Genomic DNA, 21,236 nt, shown 5'->3' on the forward strand with positions numbered 1-21,236 from the left:
ACACACACGCACGCACACACACACGCACGCACACACACACGCGCACACACACACACGTTCACCGAGCAGAAGCCTGGCTGCAGCTGAAGATCTCAGGCGTGAAGGGGAGCTGTACTGTACAGAGGGGTTTCCATGACATTAGAAGAATGGGCGGAGCAAATGAAGGGCCAGTGGGGCCACTGTGTAGAGGCCTTGGCCAATCAGCGTGGGGAGAAGCCTGTTGCTAAGCTACAGCCAACCACCTGTGTCATATCCCATATCTGTGGAGACAAACAGCCAACAAGAATGTCAGGACAGATAAATGTGGATGTGAAGTAAGGAAAACATGAAACAACACAAACTCCACAACAGTGTACACAACACCCAAGACAACAGGCTAGAAGGTTTTCAAGCAAGGCAGATATTCAAAAATGTTGAGACAATATATGCAAAAAGTGAAAACATGAACTTTCTAAAGCTTTGATTGCATTATTATCATCACATATGACAAAAAAGTTGCAGATGTTTGCTAATGAGAATCTAAAACCAGAGAAATTTAAAGGATTTTCTTTTCTTTTGTTTTATGTAAGCTATTCAGACATTCAATTTATAGAGGGACTGCTTATGTTTGGCAACAAAACACTGTCTCGAACATCTAGTAACTCAATTAATCATTTAATTTATGTAGTGTAGATATGTCCCAGCTTGCTGGCTAACCACATCTGCCTTGCAAATGTTACCGCTAGCGAAAGGTGTGTGGAAATCCTAGTAGCTTACCAAAAACCATTGGCAGCTAACACCATCCATGACAGTAAGTTGTGTATAATGTGGTACTAATTTTAGCCAAATATAAATAATTTAATGGCAAAATGCAGAGATTTATAGCTATCATTTGCTTTCTACAATGATAGCCAAAATTAGTGGGGTTACTTAAGTTACAGCTTGGTTTCTTATTCTTCATATGCCAAATCAAATTTGTTGTTAATTTAGTCATTCTCAGGTTTACAGTATATATACTGCTCTCTCAGCTATTGAGACAATAGCAAAACAATTCACATATCATACAATACATCCATAAATACAACAATACAATATTAATTACAATCATTAATAGTTCAGTATATTATGTGTTGCTCTTGCTAATTAGCCACCCCCACCATTAGCTAATAACTCCCAGTTCTACCATACACATATGGCCATGTCCAGTTTCATAAAATCAAGATGTCCAAAATACCAAACTCAGAGGTAGTCTGTGAAACAATGGGTGACGTCATGGTGGCCATCTCCATCTTTTACACACAGATTATGATCTAAGGTTTTTTAGATTTAACGGAGATCTGTTTTGGAAGGAGGATGAACATGACATAGCTCTGCACAATGTCACATGCAGTGCTGGTTTTAGTGGATGTGTGAAATCAGGAGTCCAAATAAAAGCAGTTTTTTAATGATATTTTTAAGGCTCTAATTCAGATTAAAAAGGTTTAGCATGCTGCTTTTTATAATGCTGAAAGGTTTTATAGGACTGCCTGTAAATATGAATGTTTTCATATACAAAAAAAAAAAAAAAAAAAAAAAAATAGGTAAAGCTAGATTGTGGGCTTGATTTGCTTTCGGTTGCATTTTGCTTCAGAGGCTCTGTGCTTAACACAGCCTGCTCACATGCATGAATTATCTGGTATCAAAGAACTGTTGTTGACCTTAACAATGCGGTCACTTCCACAAGTGACCATCAGGCCTCTCGATGGATCCATGTCCATGTGAGCGATGTTGTGTTTCCCCTCGTGGAACGTGGCCAGCGGTGTCCGACTACACACACACAATGACAGCATTTCATTACTTTCCCTCACTAATCTGGTAAAGGGGTTATATAATGTGAATACTACACAAAATTAAACTCACTCTTCTTCTTTGATGGTTTCAAAGCAGGCATCACACACCCGCACCGGGAACTCAAAGCCCATGATTGGAAACGTAGAGCGTTTGGAGCTACATTTTCCACACACGGCCTTGCCGCACTTCCTGCAGTGGTGCTGCACACAGGAAACAAGCTCATATCACATTGTGACTAATAATGAGAACATCAAAATGCTAAGGACACAGGCATGAGTAACCTACCTGTCTAAGTCCCAGGGTCTTAGTGTCCCACATCTGTTTGATATTCCAGAAGAAAGGCTGCTCACACTTCTGACAAGAGTCGCTGTCTAACCACTGAGGCGCCTGCAGACAGACAGACTCGAAGGCTAACATTACACATGCAGAGACACTCGAGCATTCACACAAGGACTAAGATGAAAATACAAAGGAGCGACTAAACTCTTTACCACTGATAGCAACAATCTAATACTAAAACAGTGCACACAGAGAAAACTGGCTTATGATTCAAACCTCTTCTCTCTGCGTGTCCATGTTCCACACTGCGATGCCTCCATCAGCGGAGCATGACACCAACTGCCTGGTCAACTGGAGGTAACGCAGAGCCTGAACGCGCTCGCTAAAGGAGTCAAAGATACAGACAAGACAATACATATCTTAACAACTACAACAATAGTGGACAAGTGTTCACCTGGTGGACAGAAACACCGGTGGAAACAATTTTCTTTTTTACTACTCTTGTATATGACCGATGTCACTAACAAGGGATATGATCATCTCAGGGTACGACGACAACAGCCTCACTTGCTGTTCAACCTTTTGCTTGTGAGCGCCAGCAAATCAGATGAAAGTTGGCTTAGAGGGAAAAGGAAGAGAACTAAAACAGCTTGCTTCACAGAGTTTATGAACTGAAGGCTGCACCACGGCCAAGTATAAGCTGTGTATGGAAACCTATAATAAGCAGAACAGGCCGACATTGATATATAAGTAAACTGGAGGACAGGATAAGGAAAAAAAAGATACAGATCCACAACAGGGTTTAAGACCTGTAGTGTGTCATAACTCTCAGTTTATGGGTGTCTGAGAGATAAATGTCTGCAAATCCTGACAGGGAACAACGGGGTCTTTTGAGACTGGCTCTGATAGGCATCAATGTACATGGGCTTTGTGGATAATTCCTGTACCTGGGAGGTGGTAAAATATGGATGAAGACAGGAGATAAAAATGATGACAGTGCCTGGGGAAAGCTGCAACTGACACTAGGCGAGACCTGCCTTTGACAAGAGGATGCGGTTACAGAGTGTACTGCACATAGACACTGCTTTGAAAAGGATAAAAACAGGGACGTGGAGTTTTATTCCTGAAGAATTGTTCACATATCAACATCCCATTTTGCGAACTCACTTTGAAGTTCCCACATCTTTGACAAAAAGCAGAATGACAGCAAACTGGGATCCCATGCCTGAATGTAGCAACACTCTATAACTTACTGATGCCCCTGCAAGAGCAGTGTTCGTCCTTTGCGGCCTCCGATGTCCCACATAATGACACTGTGGTCAGAGGCCCCTGAGAAGAGCAGCCTCTGGACTGGGTCCCACCACAGCGCTCCTACACTACCTGGATGCAAAAGAAAACAGACTCATTATACGTGTTTCCATCTTCTGCCAGGAGCTCAACAGGACACAGGATCATGGTGCGATCTGCTGGCTCCACCCAGTGCCCGCTGGGAGAAATGCAGCCAGTTCCAAGTAACATTTTACAGCACGACTCTCTTAATGACTCCAGCTATAATTTAATTATTTTGTCTAATAAGCATGCACTACCACTATAACATATTACATATTTCTGTGCTATTGAGCCAAATGAAAGCCACATAGAGCAACTTCTAACACCAGTAATATCAGCGATGACTCTGACATTACATCTGACCTTTATGTTGTCTTTTCCAATTTTAATGGAACATAATCTCCATTAAATATTTGGGGCTTGTGCACAGTTGGAGCCCACCTATTAATATGTATCACCATCTGTCCAATTACCATGTGTAACCATGAGCACCAGAGCACAGGTGCAGATCAAAGAGAGCGGTAACAAGATTCAGACTGGTTTAATGCAAGCGTTTGTATTTTTAGGTTTTCTAAAATCGTGTGATTTGCCTGTTCCACCTGGCTATACCACAGGCAACATGTTTGAGGCTTAAAAAAAAAAAAAAAAAAAAAAAAAAAAAACAGGCTCTGAAAGGATCACATATTTTACTCAGTGCCTGGTTATCAAAAACCCAAAGAAGAACACAGGGAAGTGTTTGTCTCACACAGCCAAGTGTCTCGGCAGTTCAAATTTGTTGTGCGATCCATTTTCTTGGCACAGCTACAAGGACACTGAGCCCCTTGACTGCAAATCTCATCTGAGTCACAGATCATCGTTTGCATTTGCATTTTGATACAAACTGAGTCATTCTCCCATCTAAAAAGCCTCAAGTGGCCACTGAGTGGTTCTGATGAGCATGAAAACATTGCAGCTGCCAAGCCTCAACTAAAACAAGCAGTTACAGGAACTTGTAGAGCTGCAAGTGAGAAGGCATTTTCCACCAACACCATCATCATCAACCAGCCAAAACAAAACTGCTGTTGAAATGAGAAACAAAGGTCTGGCTTTTGCAGCTTAGTGCTATACTCGACATGATGAATTTTGCCTCTTAAAGGCAAACAGCAGCAGTAGTGCTGTAAACTATGACGTGTTTACATCTTCTGTTAGCGCCACTTCTGTTTTTTTAAACTTTGTTGATCATTCTTTCCGTTTACCTGCCTGCTGTGAGTGGACATGTTTCTTGTCATTGTTTCTGAGTGGACTGAAAGAAAACATCATGCAACAACAGGTCAAACACAAGATGGCACAAACAATGCAGCTCCACAAACAGCTGCTGACAGTTTAGTCTGTCATCTAGCAGTGGGATCTGATTGTCTGGTTCTGCTGGAGGTTTCTTCCTGTTAAAAGGGAGTTTTTCCTTCCCACTTTCGCCAAGTGCTTGCTCATAGGGGGTCATATGATCGTTTGGTCTTTACCTGTGCAAAGTGAACTAACTTAGCCCCCCCCCCCCTCCAGGAGCAGATCATCTTACGTTATACGGGGAGACGTCTCTGCCTCACTCTCACTATAGCAAACTGGTGTTTTAAGCATATGTAAACATGGTGAACTATTGTGTGAGACCAGTTTTCCTGATAGGAAGAGAAATGGAACTTGTTTTTGTGCCAGCTGCAGCTGTCATAGAACAGGAAGATTACATTCCTGGTGATATGATATGAGTTCTGGAGGGGATTTTGAAGCCAGGCCTGTATGATACTGACAGCTGGTGCGGTTCCTTCTGTGCAAGCAGCTGCGTCACTTACACCTCCAGGAGCAGCTTCCCGTACTGGTGCCGGGGCGACCAACGGTCAGTGATTGATGAGAGATTCAGCTCAAGAAAAACACCAACTGTTCGCCATAAGTCACTAATTTGGAAGTTTTTTGTTTGATAACTTCCAAATTAGTGGGTATCACGAATTAAATAATGTGAATCAATAAGAGCTGATACTGACGTTTTAGTTTCTGCATAGCTTCTATGCTCAATACAATACTTATATCCCAATATATGAGCACTAACCTTACAGTACCATATAGGAAAACAACAAAAGCCAACGTTTTTCCATTTTTTCTCCTGATCCAGGTCTCCTTGATGTCTAACAAGTTAATAATTGTAAGATTGTGATTTACATTTTCAAAATCTCAACCACACTTCTGTTACATGAAAGCTCTGTGGTTTTTGATTGTGCTATAAGCTCTGTTACAATGAATGACTTTAAATGTTTTTTAGGACATATATAGACTAGAAAATCTAGTCAATACAGTTATCGCTTCATTTATCTATACGTTTATCCACCGAGATCTCCAGACTGCAAGATGCTCTTAAAGCTTGTGGATGCATATTAATGAGAGATAACCCAGAACTCCCCTAAAAAGTCGCAAACAAGAAGGACCTCGAGAGAATATCATCAGACATGAGAAATTGGTAGGAAAAAAAATAGCTCTAACAAGAAAGAAGGCAGGAATTATGTATTTAATTGCTGCATAAATGTTGGTATTTGGTGCCTGTTTATCAAGGAAGCGACATTTGTGTGTATCATGTATGCCTTTACCTTCATGACCCTTCAGTGTAGTGATGGTGGAGTACGTCTGCCTCTCCAGCTTCAGCAGAGTGATCTGTCCTGAGTGGTCGCCTACGAAGGCGTGCTGTGTCTCTTGATCGTATCTGAGCGAGGAGTCAGGGCTTGAACTGGCTTTACATGTTACTGTACTCTAAATGCGGCACAAACACTCAGTGAATAAAGGATACTGCAGGCAGGAGGCCCAGGCAGTGAAGTAGTGTCTCCCCAGCATGCTGCCACTCTGGGTGCACATCCAGCTCACACTCTTATCATGGCCGGTACTCACCACCCACTCACTCTCCAGGGAGAAGACCATATCTGACACGCGGTTCTGGTGGGCTGCAAAGAACAAATACATAATAAGTGCTAAAGAGCAACAATGCATGTAGATGACAAAAAGAAGACTTTGCTCTCTTTATGTCCTGATCCAATCACAGGTTCTGCTTAGTGTTCCTGTAATCCACACAAACTAATCCTTTCAAACAATTTGCAGTCAACATCTCAGCCTTTGCAAACAGCAGGGGCTCAACTACTCCTGTTGTACTGTATTGTTTCAAGCTGGCCAACAGCTACATTCAAATAAATCACAATACATCCCACATACTATGTGCCCATGTGTAGGTTTTTCCAAGTATATTGAAAGCAGCACTGATTAATGACAACAGAACATAAACTAACTATAAAGTGGACAGAGGAAAGGTATTATAAGAATATATATGGCCTACTTTCACAACATTAACCTGTGTTGCAATTTCAAGGGCTTCTGGTAAGGTTAAGATTTCTGGATCTTTTATTCCAGATGTTTTCTACACCTTCTCTAAAAAGGAAAAAAAAAGGAAAAAAAATCTTTCCAAATGACCTGGGTGAGATGAGTGAAATAACCATTGTGTGCTTATTTAAATCACTGAAAAAATAAATATGGTGACTACAGCAGCTTTAAATCAAATCACTTTATGTCACTAATCAGAATAATTGCCTTGCCGTTGTTTTCTTCTGTTAACTAGTAAAGTTCACATGTACAGAACTGAATAATCAAGTGTCAGTGTTACCAAATCAAAGACAAATAAAATAAAAAATAGTCTCAAACTCCTCTTCTGAGCCTGAATTATGGAATTAAATTGTGTGTGTGTTTTTTATAGACGTCACAGTGAAGCTAACCTTTGGAACTTTTGAATGTAAAATGCCATAACCTTCTCATTTATTACTGCCATTATCTTTATGGCTGATAGAAATGTAAAACATCACTGATAAAGTTCAGAAGGGAGTCATATTTGCCTAATCCAAGTGCACATGACCACATGACTAATTCTCTCCGTTACTATCCATTTTGTATTTCCTGCGTCTGTATTCCTTTTTACTGCATTTGTCTTGTCTGCATAACTAGAGGAACATTTTTATCCCCTAAATCCATCTAGCTTACTTACTTAAATCTGTAATCTGTGGGTGACTTGAGTGCTGGTGATGTAATGGCTATTACATCTATTATGACTAATAATGACAAATAAGAATGTCCTCACCAGGTCACGGTGAACACGCTCACATAATAAATGGAGCACAGACTTTGCTAAGTAATTAAACTGAAGTCCAGAGAGGAAAGATTTTTCTAAAATCATTCTTTTACAAAAATTTAGAAGCAGACTGAACAGGTGCTGGCATAAAGGACATTAAAAGAGGTCAATGTTCTCTTGTGTACAGCTCTAAGGAAATTAACACTGCCTGCCAGTGATGATGCTAAACTGTGCATGGCTCACAGCCCTCGTGTATGTTTAAACTGACTGTGGGTTTCTGTCGCTGCCGGTCAGGCTTGGCAGCTTGATTGTGCTACGAACGGTAGAAACCAGATGGACCATTATAGTGGTGACATGTGCTGGCTCAAGCATGCTGAGGAGGATAAATAGCTGCTGGTACAGTCACAGGAACAAGCAACAGTGGCAGTATAACAGCAGATAATGAAGATCACAGTGGAACAACAGTTTAAAGGTGCCTGTGTTACAAAGCAAAATAATTTTCTGAAACGCCTTCCACTTGGATCTGTTAGCACAGTTTAAACGTGCATTTGTGGAGGGCTGACCTTCTGACTTCTTATTGTGATGAAGAAATATTTTGTGGGTGATGCTATTTGATAATACACCGGTAGTTTTCAAACCACATGTCATCAGTTCTCTTTTTGACAGCTCATTTGCAGCATCTCTGCAACAGATGACTCACTCAGGCTAAGGGCTGTTGACATCCCGGACCGGCTGAAGCCATGGCACATTTGTAATACTGTCTTTTTCCTTCTCTCTTAATCTGGTGAGTCATGCATCAACCAAGAAAGTTTTCAATTTCATTTCCTCACTTATTAACCTCCCAGCTGTCAGTCAGGGCCTTTGCTGTGTCATAGTGTCCACTAACCGGAAACTGACAAGTTCTTTTTTACAAGCTTTTTGAAGTTTGAAAAGGGAAATGGATGTGTAAAAAGTACAGACAGAGTGAAGTAGCAATCATTTGACAACTTTTTATTTGGGGGGAGGGGCAACCAATCTAAATATCAACAGTACTGATGCCAATGCTGATATTGGTATCGAATCAATACTAGGATCGATATTTTAGTTTCAGTGGCTCTTCCATGTTCAGTACTTGCTCTCGTTCATCAGAAAGTAGACATGTTTGTGCAAACACTGCTCCTCTCACATAAACGCATGCTGCTTCCCCTGTGTGGCTGTTCTGTGACTGTCAAACCACACAAAGTGTGTTTTGACAAGTCATTAGCCGATACCCTGGATAAGCCTCCTTTCTGCAACTTACAATGACCAGAATTTTAAAAAAAATGGACTTAATGTGTTATTCATTATGACCTGAAATGAATAATTTAGGCCATAAAATCATCAGGAAAGTTTTCACACAAGTCAAGGCTGAGGGCTGTTGTCCCATAGACTTCTATACGACCGGAAGACCTTTTGACCTGTTCACCTGCCAGGTAATGCCCCTGGTTGCTATTAAAAAGAATGCAGTTTTAAGGCACATCATCATTGCCTTCGATTTTGATATCATCTGTGGTTTAATAATCCACCATGTAGAGTTAGGCCTTTTAATTTAAGTCGAATGACTCGCTGATTAGCCTCGTACACTCAAACTGGACTCTACTTCTTCTATTAATTTTCTTATCTCATGATCTCACCTGGATACGTTTTCACGTGGTTCATCTTGTTGAAGTCTTCGGAGATGAGAAACTCCTGCAATTCGAGCAAACAAACAGAAATAACTTCAAATCAAATAACTCTTCAAACCCTCTAAAGCCAGATTCAACAAAGAAAATATGAAGCCAACGTGTCTGGGTTAGCTGCACTCACCACAATCGCCCCATTGTCCTGGCCTATGAAGATGCGTCTGCTGTCGTGGTGATACGACATGCAAGAGCATGGAGCTGGAAAGAAGTGAAGACATTCACAGTGAGCGGGAACGTCACACACAGGGGGTTTCATTATATGGCTGTAAATGCAGTCAGAGCAGGGGGGTAATGGATGAAAATAACTGTCAGCAGTTTCTGAATGTATTTGTTTAATTCTGACTTCAGCTGTAGCTTTAAATTATTGAAGGATTCAAATTAGAAAAAGGTTCTTTCATAAAGACCAACTGCTATTAATTCATGCCTCTTTTGTTGTGAGGACAGGAAAGATTGCATCAAGATGAAATCGAGCAGTAGATGTCATCCCTCTAAAATTCCTCCCTGGCAACATCGCCGTCTCTCAAACTTCAAAAATGTGCAACACAGACACGTTCATGAGCAGTGCAACCCTTCTGTCATCAGGAAAAACCTCAACCTGATCTGATTACAAAGCAGCAGCGATAAAAATGCACTCGTAAGAAACGCACGAAGATATATGAGAATATGTGATCAAAAACAACATTTGTGGCACTCTTGATTCTGCAGCAGTTGAGTACGTGGCTAATGGGAGAAACAGCCATGTCAAATAAAATCAGTAACTGATGACATTTCAAAGTAGTCTCACCCAAGCGTGATACAGCGTTACTTACAGGAGACTGTATGGTAGATGCTCGGCCAGTACTGACCACTGTCTCTCTTCAGCCACACACGGATGGTTCTGCAGGAACATGTCACACAGGTGAACATTTAATGTACTCTCCAGTGTTCAGTTAACTACAAGCAACGACATTCTCATTCTGTGCAGGACGTATTTTATGACATTCAACTTAACACCTTCCATGGAGGAAAGTACTCTGTACCTTAACAAGACCTGACTGTCAGAAGTAATATTAATACCAGAAATGATGCCGACTTCATGCTTGACTGAGATCACAAATAAAACCACATTTTAGAAGAGGTGACTCAAAGCTAAACTTAGCATTAAACCACTTCTTGGATCTTCTTTTGGCCTGCTAACATCTGGAACCTGATTTTAACAAAAGCACTTCTAATGCAGATTTGGTTGCGATTCTTTCCACTGTAACACCTTATGACTCAGTCATTAAACGTGCCATTTACATAGGAAACTGGGCAGCTTTGCGGAATTCTTGTGTACTATTGCATCTTCAGCACTTTTCATTTCAAGTGCAGTCAAAGTACGCTTCCCACAGCCTTTTTCTTCCATTAAAAAGGGAATTCAGTCAGTTTCACTTACTAGCAAGTAACGTGTCTGCGAGGAAAAGAAAAACAGACATGAAACACAGCGTCTGTGCAGCTTTCTTGAAGGAACCCGTTTTAACCCCCACAACTTCTCCTTTTCATATGTACTGTATAACATTGTTCGTATTAACTGAGTTCCCTTTACTCTGAAGGCGGATGTAGTCTCTTTTTTAACACTTGTGACCAAGCATGCATTTTCTAAAATCTAACATGTCTAAGTGTGGTATTTAATGTCCACAAAAAAAAAAAAAAAAAAAAATCACAGCCACTTCGATTACTACAAAAATGGGTTCCATTTCGACAAATAAATCCTCGAGCACTTGAAGGCATCATTTTGACAGTAATGTTTACTGTACTCGGTAGCAAGCTAGCTAACAAGCACAACATTGCAAGCAGTTTTAATATCTTTACACATATTAAGCCACGAGTAGTAATAATAAACGGTACATACTGAACAAAAGAAGCTTTATTTTTACATTTCGTATTAGGTCCATTACTATTATCCAGAGATTTTCCGGATTGAACTCAGATTCTGAGTGTATTTCTATCCCCACACCCTCCTACGCTCTCCTCAGCTATTATGAAGCCTAGAAAATATATATTCTCAAAGCGATACACGTTGCTTATTATCTTTATTCTTTCCTTCTTAAGCCAGTGCACCAGGTATTATGAGTCTAAAGACCAGTAAATAGACCGAGCCCCCGCTAGCTAGTATTAGGCTACACTTAGCTTGCCTGGTAAACATACCTGTCCTCGCTAACCGTGATTACTCCATCTTCTTTGGGTATTAAAACGGCTGCATTGACAGCGTCCGAGTGTCCCTCGATCTTGTTCAACAGAACCGGTCTAGCTGTCTGGGGCCTCGAGTGAATCTCCGCAGCCATGGTTTTAACTAGCCAGGAGTGTTTTCCTTCAGCTGATTTTCCTCCTTACTCGCCAGTAAAGGAGGATCAGCTGACACCCGGAGCCGCTGTCGGGATCACCGTAATAACGTGAGGAATGCGACCAACGAATTCAGACTGTGAATTTTATAAATGCTGTATGAGAGACTATTTGGTTTTTCCAGATGCTGGATCACAACACAAGCAACCAAGTGCCACGAGACGCTAACTAATATTGCTGAGTTAAACCCAACTATAAGTAAATCACATATAATTCCCTTTCGTCTGTTTAAACGACTTTTTCACGTAATAGGGCCACCAACAATTACAAATATGTGTTCAATGACAGGGACAGTGACAACCTACGGAAGAGGATTAAGGCCACTGGGCACGTCTATTTTTTTCTTCTTTTCTGACTTTAATCTCAGAATTCTGACTTTTTATTCAGAATTCGGGAAAAGAAGAAAAAAAAAAGACGTGCCCACTTTTCCCCCCAGTGGCCCTAATCCTCTTCCGTTGACAACCTTCTTAAAACGAGTAAAACCAATACAAATCTGTTATTAAGAAATACATGTTGACCTTGCAGAACCATCTAATTTTAGACCAGTCTCAGTCTATCCAACGGTTAGAGAAAGTGTTCTTCCAGCAGCTGCAGTATTTTCTACACGATAATGATACCGGTGTCGTTTCTAGTCTGGTTTGATATTCTATCACAGCACAGGACCTGCTCTTTTAAGACTTTTTAATAGTCTCTGGTGTATTGTTGATGATGGCGACTCTGTATACTCGTATTACTGAATCTCACTGCTGCATTCAGTCCAAGTAGAAGATCTTGATCTCACTTCTTGAGATGTTTTAGTCTTACCTGACTAGCAGGTCCTCTTCTAACACTGTTTCCATGCAATACGGAGTACCTCAAAGTTTCATTTTTTGTCCAGTTCTCTTCTCATTGTATATGCTACCATTTGCGTCTATATTTTTTTTTAAAAGGAAAAGAAAACAAAAGAAGAAAAAAGACAGACATCATGTAGACATGCAAGGAGATACAGTAGAGTGTGCACAGTACTGTATATGGTAAAATTGGTGTCTTTGTCCTATTGTAAATGATATATAGGGTTTTAACAATTTGTAAAATATCTTTTAATTCATTTATGTAACACAGGATTTGGACTTTTTACCCTGGGTTTTATTGGCACCCACATGATCAATACAGAAAAATAATTTTTCCTGTGGAACTTGTATAAACAAGCCATCCATGACCCTCAATAATGAAAAGCTTTCAAGTACATTGGTGGCGCTGACTAAAAACTAGATGGATCCGCTAAATTACTAATATATGACTGCCAGAGAGTCTATAATTGAAAAAAAAAAAAAAAGTACCATAATATTCAGATATACATGTAAAACTACCATAGAGAAAATAATTATTTGATGTCCTGCTAAATGTATAAGTTTGCTCATTTCAAAAGAATTGAAGAGTCTCAAAGCTTATGATACTTTCATTTTTTTAGTGAAGAAAAGCAACTGAAAATCCAGAAATATATTCATAAAAGTTACGCATTGATTTGCATGTCATTGAGTGAAATAAGTATTTCATCCCCTACAGCCAAGCCTGAACTCTGGCTCCCACAGATTTGATTACACTCAGTGCATTAGAGATTCCTGATCTCAACTCGTTTTGTGTAGAACTTATGATCTGAAACACACTGCCAAGGCTGCAATGGAGTAGCTAAAGAACCAGTACATGGAGTGGCCCAGCCAATCTCCAGACCTAAGTCCTATAGAAATTCTGTGAAGGGAGCTGAAGCTTGGAGTTGCTAAGCAGCAGCTAAGTAACCTAAAGAATTTAGAGAGTTTCTGTAAAGAGGAGCGGACCAAAATCCCTCATGAGATGTGTGCAAACCTGGTAACCAACTACAAGAAAGTGTTGTGCACACCAACAAGAGTTTCTCCCCCGATTACTAAGTGATGTTTTGCTTGGACATCAAATACTTATTTCACTCAATAACATCCAAATAAATGTATAACTTTTATGCAAAGTGTTTTTTTGATTTTTATTTGATATTCTGTCTGTCTTTATTAAAATAAACTTAACTGACAGAAACATCAGAGAATGTTTATTTATTTGGGCAAACTTACAAATTCAGCTGGGGGGGGGGGACCAAAATTATTTCCCTAACTGGATTACAGAAAATAAGCCAGTCAAAAATCACTCATGTTATGAATGTGTATTTATTCCTTCACCTCACCCCAAAAGTTTGAAGAAGACTTTCTCTCTGAGGGAAAGAATAATTTCAAATGCAAAACCGTTGCAACGGCATGAATATTGCCGTAACTTACGAGTGAAACGTAATACAGACTGGAGTTACAACACGAAACGGAAACACTGACATGATAAATAAACGGATTATCCTACTCCAGAGAAGAGAAAATACACAACTGACATTCAAAGTCTTTTAAAAATGTCATTAATTCAAAAAAAGGATACAAAAAAATTAAAACTGGAAAATTTAGTCAGCAAAATACATTTTATACAGCATGTTATGCAATACAGAAAATAAGTAACATAAAAAGCAACATTTAAAACAAATCACATCGTATATCCACATTGTACAAACATGTTCAGCAAAGTGTGCTCTGTATATGTAGGGGTGTGTTTATGTTTACTTTGTATTCTGATACATGGCAGTGTATAAGCATATCCTGTTGTGATAAATGATGCTATGGTTGATGATGGGGCTGGGCTCAAGGCTCGTTGATCTGGCCCATGAAGAGGATGGTACCTGGAGACAGACGCAAGGAGAACTCGTCACGGTGCCGTGCTTTACAATCAAACATTTTTCAGCATTTTAAGGTGGAAATGGAAGAAAATCTGTACCTGTCGGGTTATGTCTGATGAGGAACGCAAAAGGTCTGTCAACTGTAACCCAGGGTGGGGAGGAACGGGCCAACAAAATAGCAGCTAAACAAAAGCAAAAAAAAAAAAAAAAAAAAAACCCACAAAACAGAACATTGTTAAAACATGGGAGAAACTTTAAGTTAAAGATGAGGCTTACTGAACAAATGCTCACTAGTGGCTGCTGCTGCTTTTGTTCCATCTTCATTCACGATTATTTTGGCTTTCTGGAGTGCCTTGGATACATACACAGGCTCCGAACCTGAGGAAACGACAGTACACAATCATCTTTGCTTTCTCAGTATGAACCAGACCTTCCACATGCAACATAGATTGCATAAATACAAAAGTATGTTATAGTCCTTTGTAAGCTACACCACATGATGGCAATAGAGCATCCCCATCTGCTGGAAAGCTGATGGGGTACTTTCCTAGGGAAAATCCTACAAACTCTTGGCCAATTACACCACAGGGTGGCACTAGAGCTCTTCATCCCCATCTCTTCTCATTCCAAACTTTCAAGAAGATGATGAATGGCAAGACAAGAGGAGCAGTGAGTCAGTGTTTCACAGTCAACTACGATTCAAGCTCCTTACTGGCCATCAGTGACTCTCTGTAAACAGCCAACAATCCATTCATACTTCCAGGCTCTGCTCATATCTAAATAGACTGGATAAATACTGTGGTGGTGCAAGAGAACATGCGTCAGCGTCTGGTTTGCAGTGACTTTGCTTTCACTCACTGAGATGTCTGAAGTCAGCTTTGCCCTCACTGAAAATGTTCGTGATTCCCAGAGCTGAAAGTGGATCCTTCAAATCCACCTCTGCATCAGCCGTAAACCTGAGAACACAACGTAACAGACAATGTCACCATGTATCAAATTTGAAGGGATATTATATTTATGTGCGTTTGTGCCTTACTTTGGGATGAGCAGGCGGACTTTCCTCATGTGCATCAGTTTGGTCCAGCTCTGCACTGTGGCTGTGCTGATGTGGGGAATGACACGAGACAGAGGGGTGTCCTCTTCAGACGGGAGAACGATTAGCATGCTGATGGTGTTGCCATGATAAGGAAGCTCAATTACCTTGTATTTGAGCCCCTGGGGTGTGGAGGCTAGGCCTAGCAGAATACAAAAATCTGAAGTTAGAATGCTGCAAAACAGACTTCCATCCCCTCCACATTATCTTTCTACCAACCCTGCACCAGCCATCACCATTTTCGTAATAATGAAGTTTACCATGTACACAATGGTCAAATACAAATAAAATCTAAAAAGACAAGTAAACACTAAAAGTACTGAACGCCACACACACACACACACACACACACACACACACCTGTAATCGCCCTTTTAGCACAGCACACCATGATGACCCTCAAAACTTTCTCCTGGATCACTGAGTTCTAAGTTAAACTATCTGTAAGACAGTCACCATTAATTATCATTATTAACAGAAACATGAATTCTGCTCTCCCACAGAAAATTATAAATGCCAGTCGAAGCTCACCGTTTTATACTGAATGGTCCAGAAGGAAGAAAGTTAAGGTTTTCAAAATATTTTATGGGGGAATTAAGGAAATGAAGATCAACAAAAACATCAAGCTATCATTTTACTTACTTAATTACTGTTGCATGTATAACTTTGTATTACCTCACATTATGAGGCCTTCAGTATGGTGCTATAGTACTTGATGTTTATAGTTAAGTACTACAGCATATGTTTGTATGTACTTTGAGCTGCTGCTGTAATTTCCCTTGTGGGCTCAATCCAGTACCCATCCATCAGCTTAAGGTTAATTCGAGGCAAAGACATTAATAAAACAGAACACATTTTGAATTGTTTGATGTGTGACAAAAAGAAAAAAGAAAGAAAGAAAGAAAAAGAAAGAAAGAAAGAAAGAAAGAAAAAGAAAGAAAAGAAAGAAAGAAAGACAAAACAGGTTTCATCCCATGGGGATTTTTCTCCAGTTCTTTCTTACTTTATTTTAACAAACAAATTTGCCAAACTCCAGATTTTGCCAGGACTTTCCACTGAACAACTCTGAATTTGTGTGGGTAAATGTTTTTGTTTAACCACAATGGTAATCAGTGATGGTTATCACTTTCTATTTAGTCTGGAAGCAGAAAATCCCTGGCTTCCTGAGGACAAACATACTCTCCCAGAAAAGACCCATGAAGAACACCAACTGTAAGAATACTGTGTTAAATTAGCTAATAAGGGGGTATAGCATAAGACATATGCATGGTACAGTTTTTGCAGCTTTCAGCATTTCACTCAATTCAAATATGTCATTAACATTGCTTAAAGTTTGAGACAGCACTTTATAGCTTTTAAGTATCACCTTTTCGTGCAAGTAGATACTCTTGAATGATGTACAAGAACAGCAAATGTGGAGCTGAATCAAAGCACATAACATAAGAGCAGTACTACACCAGAGGTATCAAGACTCCCTCCCATTTTCAGGCTGTATATGCTTATTACACCAACCTACCTATTACAAAGTCAGATTGCCAAGTAAGTGTAAATGCCATCATAGCCATAAAACATTACTGTACCAGAACCACTACATTCTAGTGTTCTCTTTAGGACCACCTGCTAGCTTGAAGACAATAATCCAAGCAACAGACTATCAACACTAAACTCAAAACACTTTAGGACACTGAAGAAAGTTAGATATCTGTAACTTGCAGCTTAACACGGCCTTAGTTCAAGAGCATCTGTCCACAGCACTCGCGGGCCAGCACAACTTTGACAAGTCACCTAAATATAGACCTCTGACTGGTGTATCATTTCATTTCACACAGGACTAAATAATATCCTACAGAAGTGGCATGTCCAAGTCCTTAAAATACAAAACAAAAAAACCCAACTCAACACAAACTCGCATATGAACCATAAACTGGCAGTGACTGCAGCTGCATTATAATAAACCTAAAGTGCAATAATTTGGCAGTAGATGATGGCAGATGAGGTCTATTATCAATGAAGGCTGTACAAGGTAAAGTTCAGAGAAGAATCAGGTACTGAAAGAAAAGTGAACCAACCCAATGTTATGATGAAGTTATGCTTTTCATTATTTTCTGTGACAAATAACTGACTCTGGTGCAGGGGTTTTCCTATTAAACAAGGTCAACAAGGTGTAATATAAGTAGGACATAGTATATAAAAATTGGAAAGGCAAACGCTCATGCTGCTCTAAATATGCCATTTCCCAGCTTTTTTTTTCCTATTCTTGACTGCATGATGCAAATGCGCCAGATTGGTCACTTAAAATACACCGTGCCGGCTGTGAGCACAGAAGCCCCACTCACCAGTGGGTGAGCTTTCTTCTTCCAATCACAAGAAGGCTTGCTAAAAAGGGCAGTGAGAAGAGGGACAACAGCTCGTTTCCAACAATGGATGAGCTGAGGAGCTGCACCAAGGTCCAGTATATGATAAATAGGAATTATTCTGAACTCTCAAATCATAAAACTACGTTAGTAACATAGAACAAATATATGGTGCTGACAAAACTGAACTTCTGTAAACCCCACACCACAGTAATGTAATGGTTGATAAGCCAAGAGAGACTTTGGCTACAGACTAGTAAAAATGAACTGGCTACTGTGAATGCTTGTGCTACAATGTTGCAGAAGAGCTTTCTAATTATTGCGAAAATGTATCTAAAGGTGTGAATGTGCGAGTGAATGTGAGTGTGAATGGTTGTCTGTCCTTATGTGTTGGCCCTGCGACAGACTGGCGACCTGTCCAGGGTGTACCCTGCCTCTCGCCCCATGACAGCTGGGTTAGGCTCCAGCGCCCCCCGCGACCCTGAAAAGGATAAGCGGAAGCGAATGGATGGATGGATGGATGGATGTATCTAAAGGTTGCTTTGCAGTGGAAAGCAATATAGACTGATAGTAATGTAGAATAATATGGCCTTTTTTTAGTATCATGATTTATCTAAAACACTGACTGCTCTTTCAGACACATTTAAATGCTTAGTCTCACATCACCACTCACCTATGTTAAAGATTGATAGCTGCGACATCATTGGAACTTTAATATCGATTCCATCGCCCCGGGTGAAGGTCCTCATCTTGGTGTTCTCAGGCTGGAAGCGAGACTTCCACAAGCCTTTGAAGTAGATGGAGTTGACAATGACCAGACGGGTCAGAGCAGGATCCAGCATGTCTGCTTTGATCAAGCTGGGGATGTGACCTGGATAAACATAGGAGCATTATTCCATCAGCAAGGTTTGATTTAAAAACCCACACGTCATGTCTTTTGTATTTATTTTGAGACAGAGAAGGTAAAACTGTATCACCATGTAGGGGCAACCAATCGATACAGCAGAAAATTTAGTGCATTAACAAGTCAGACGTTTTAGAACAGTCCTGCAGTATTTTCAATGTGTTCATGCAGAAAAGGAAAACGATCTTGTAGGTGACAATAAGCCTTGTAGCCAAGTATACAAAAAGTCCAAAACATGGACGCAGAAGTCTCCCCTTCCTTAGGTAAAACCAGTCCTTCTGCACCCACTTTAGGGAAGGAATGCCTACACTCTGAGACTCAACTGCATTCAAAGATGGAAGTTTAGTTTCTGTATACAGCTATAATTGACAGCCACTGTTACCTTTGGTTTTATTGTTGACCCACTCATTAATTTCATCGGCTGCTGCATCAGGGCTGCTGAAGTCCAGGCTCCTGCTCTGACACTGGAAGTTCTCTTTGTTGGAAGTCACAAAAGCCTCCTGCATGGGGAAATCCTTCTGGCTGAACATAGCATTTGCGATCAGCACGATGTCCTGGTTGGCTTTGCCCGTCAAGTTCTTATGCAGCTTCTTCAACATCTTGTAAGGACCTGTGCAAACCAGGTAAACTTGTAACTGTTCCTCAACACCACCCAAGGTTTTTATACGTTAGGCTAAAATCTGTAAGACTCAGAAGACATCTATAGCCTGAAATAGTCCTTACCATTTTTCTTGTAACGGAGAGCATTAAGGATTTGCTTCCTCGTGTCCCCGTGGGCTCCAGATAACAGCATGCCAAGGATTGAAGCCACCCCATGAGGCGAGAGCACCACATTTTCCAGGGGCTTGGCATGAACTACTTGCTGAAACACCTGGATGCCGAGATCAGAGCCCCTTTCACCATAAGATGGTGCTTGGGACAGCACCCCCTTATGGCTGCACAAGGCCACCAATGCACAGAGGCACAATAAGGACATGTGCTTCATTTTGATACTTGCAACACCTACATAAACATTAGGAGAGGCAATTAGGATGACATTTATTTTACTTGAAGAAGTCATCTACCACTGCATGCATTTTTTAAACCACTTCCATAATAGATGGTTGTGACTCATGAATAAACACATATACCTTTACTCCCTCTTAAAGCAGCAAAATCATTCATCCAGTGTTGCAAGGTCTGACTAACTCTTACTCACTGTGTCTAAACATCACAAGCTATCCCTAGCCAGAACACTTGAACTGCACCCTTCGTTCCTTTTAATTTGAGCTCAAAATAAGATTTAGGACCATTTTGGGGAAAATGCTTCAGCCTAAAACTGGCCACAAGAGCCAGACTCAATTCTCGGTGGGGACTTACTGAAGAGGTGCAGTATTTGCAGTGTGAACATAAATTAGGGCAAGTTGTATAACTGCCACGTTTATTCACCAACTGGGGCGTGCTGTTAATAATAATAATATTGCTGAGAAAACACGGAAATGGATTTAACATGCAGTTTTCAAATGATCAACCAGAGTGCTTTTATAAAACATCGTGTTCAGAAGTTTGACGCACTCCAAATCAGCACTCAGCCACAATATTCCGCAACTGTATCTGGTGAGGAAATCGCAGGAAGCGTGAACATTAACTTATTAATTTGTGCAATATTGGTGACCCCCACCCGTCAAACATTTAAACAACTACCAGTCCAGTTTTAAAGTGCTTTAAGAAAAACAACAAAAACGATACAAAACAGGTCACGTGAACACAACTACAATTATGCAGAACGACAATTAACTTCCCTTTAGTTCTTTGAAAAAACAAAAACGACAAAATATTTTCCCGCTAGGATGCGGGCATGTTTTCTTATTTTATTTCTTTGAATTAGATGCAATGCTTGAAGTCAATTAAAATAGCTACGTGTGTTGACGCTTAAAAATAAAATTCCGTTAAAAAAAAAAACAAAAACAAAAAACCCCACCACACACACAAAAAACGCTAGTCCTTACCTAACCCGAGGGGCTTCGATTAGACTTGTCCCGCAGGTGAAATTGCAGCTGGTATTAGTCCGCTTTTTCGCTGCCGTTCAAACGACAACTCAAGTAGTTAACCCTCAAAGTCCACGAAGAGAGATCTTACTCTGGAGAAAGTTACACCTACTAGTGACTCCACCGCAGTTCCAAACAAGAATTTATCCTACTGTGAACCCCGCCTTCCAACCGAGCAGCCGACCATAAAACAGACATCCGTGTTTGACACACACGGATGTGCGTCCGCTACACTTTCAAAGTAAAGGTCAGAAAAAACCCTAAAGATTGTCATTTTTAAACTCTCATAATTTAAAATGAGATGTATCCTCATAATTTAGCAAAGTTGTAGCTCACATTTCTCCGATAAGCAAAAGGAGATTAGATAATGATTACCTTCATGAAGCTACTTCCGGTGATGGCTTGGCCATCCAACTTGACACATCAGGAAGTGTGGTAATGTTTAAAAGCAGTATGAAACGTGCAAAAATAGTGATGTTTTGTCATATGTAATGGAGAATTACGTAGAGCCTACACTTTACCCTGATGAATATCAACA

General features: G+C 40.3%; 2 protein-coding genes across 2 annotated transcripts; both read right to left on the minus strand.

The window, feature by feature from the left end:
• wdfy1 (WD repeat and FYVE domain containing 1) lies at positions 1-11,638 on the minus strand. Its single transcript, XM_040025181.1, has 12 exons — positions 11,407-11,638; positions 10,050-10,117; positions 9,365-9,438; positions 9,193-9,247; positions 6,221-6,371; positions 6,024-6,136; positions 3,342-3,468; positions 2,365-2,470; positions 2,095-2,196; positions 1,879-2,009; positions 1,677-1,785; positions 1-260 (listed from the first exon to the last, which is right to left on the minus strand). Exons 1-12 carry the CDS (start codon positions 11,541-11,543, stop codon positions 201-203), a joined length of 1,233 nt encoding a protein of 410 aa, XP_039881115.1. The 5' UTR covers positions 11,544-11,638; the 3' UTR covers positions 1-200.
• Positions 11,639-13,753: 2,115 nt separating this feature from the next.
• On the minus strand, positions 13,754-21,155 carry serpine2 (serpin peptidase inhibitor, clade E (nexin, plasminogen activator inhibitor type 1), member 2). The gene is made up of 9 exons (XM_040025195.1): positions 20,660-21,155; positions 19,395-19,673; positions 19,054-19,281; positions 18,441-18,638; positions 15,357-15,555; positions 15,179-15,276; positions 14,612-14,698; positions 14,419-14,502; positions 13,754-14,323 (listed from the first exon to the last, which is right to left on the minus strand). Exons 2-9 carry the CDS (start codon positions 19,654-19,656, stop codon positions 14,286-14,288), a joined length of 1,194 nt encoding a protein of 397 aa, XP_039881129.1. The 5' UTR covers positions 19,657-19,673; positions 20,660-21,155; the 3' UTR covers positions 13,754-14,285.
• Between the last annotated feature and the right edge of the window lie 81 nt (positions 21,156-21,236).

The sequence above is a fragment of the Simochromis diagramma genome, unplaced genomic scaffold, assembly GCF_900408965.1.
Source record: "Simochromis diagramma unplaced genomic scaffold, fSimDia1.1 OVJJ01000348.1, whole genome shotgun sequence".
In the NCBI taxonomy this organism is placed as follows: domain Eukaryota; kingdom Metazoa; phylum Chordata; class Actinopteri; order Cichliformes; family Cichlidae; genus Simochromis; species Simochromis diagramma.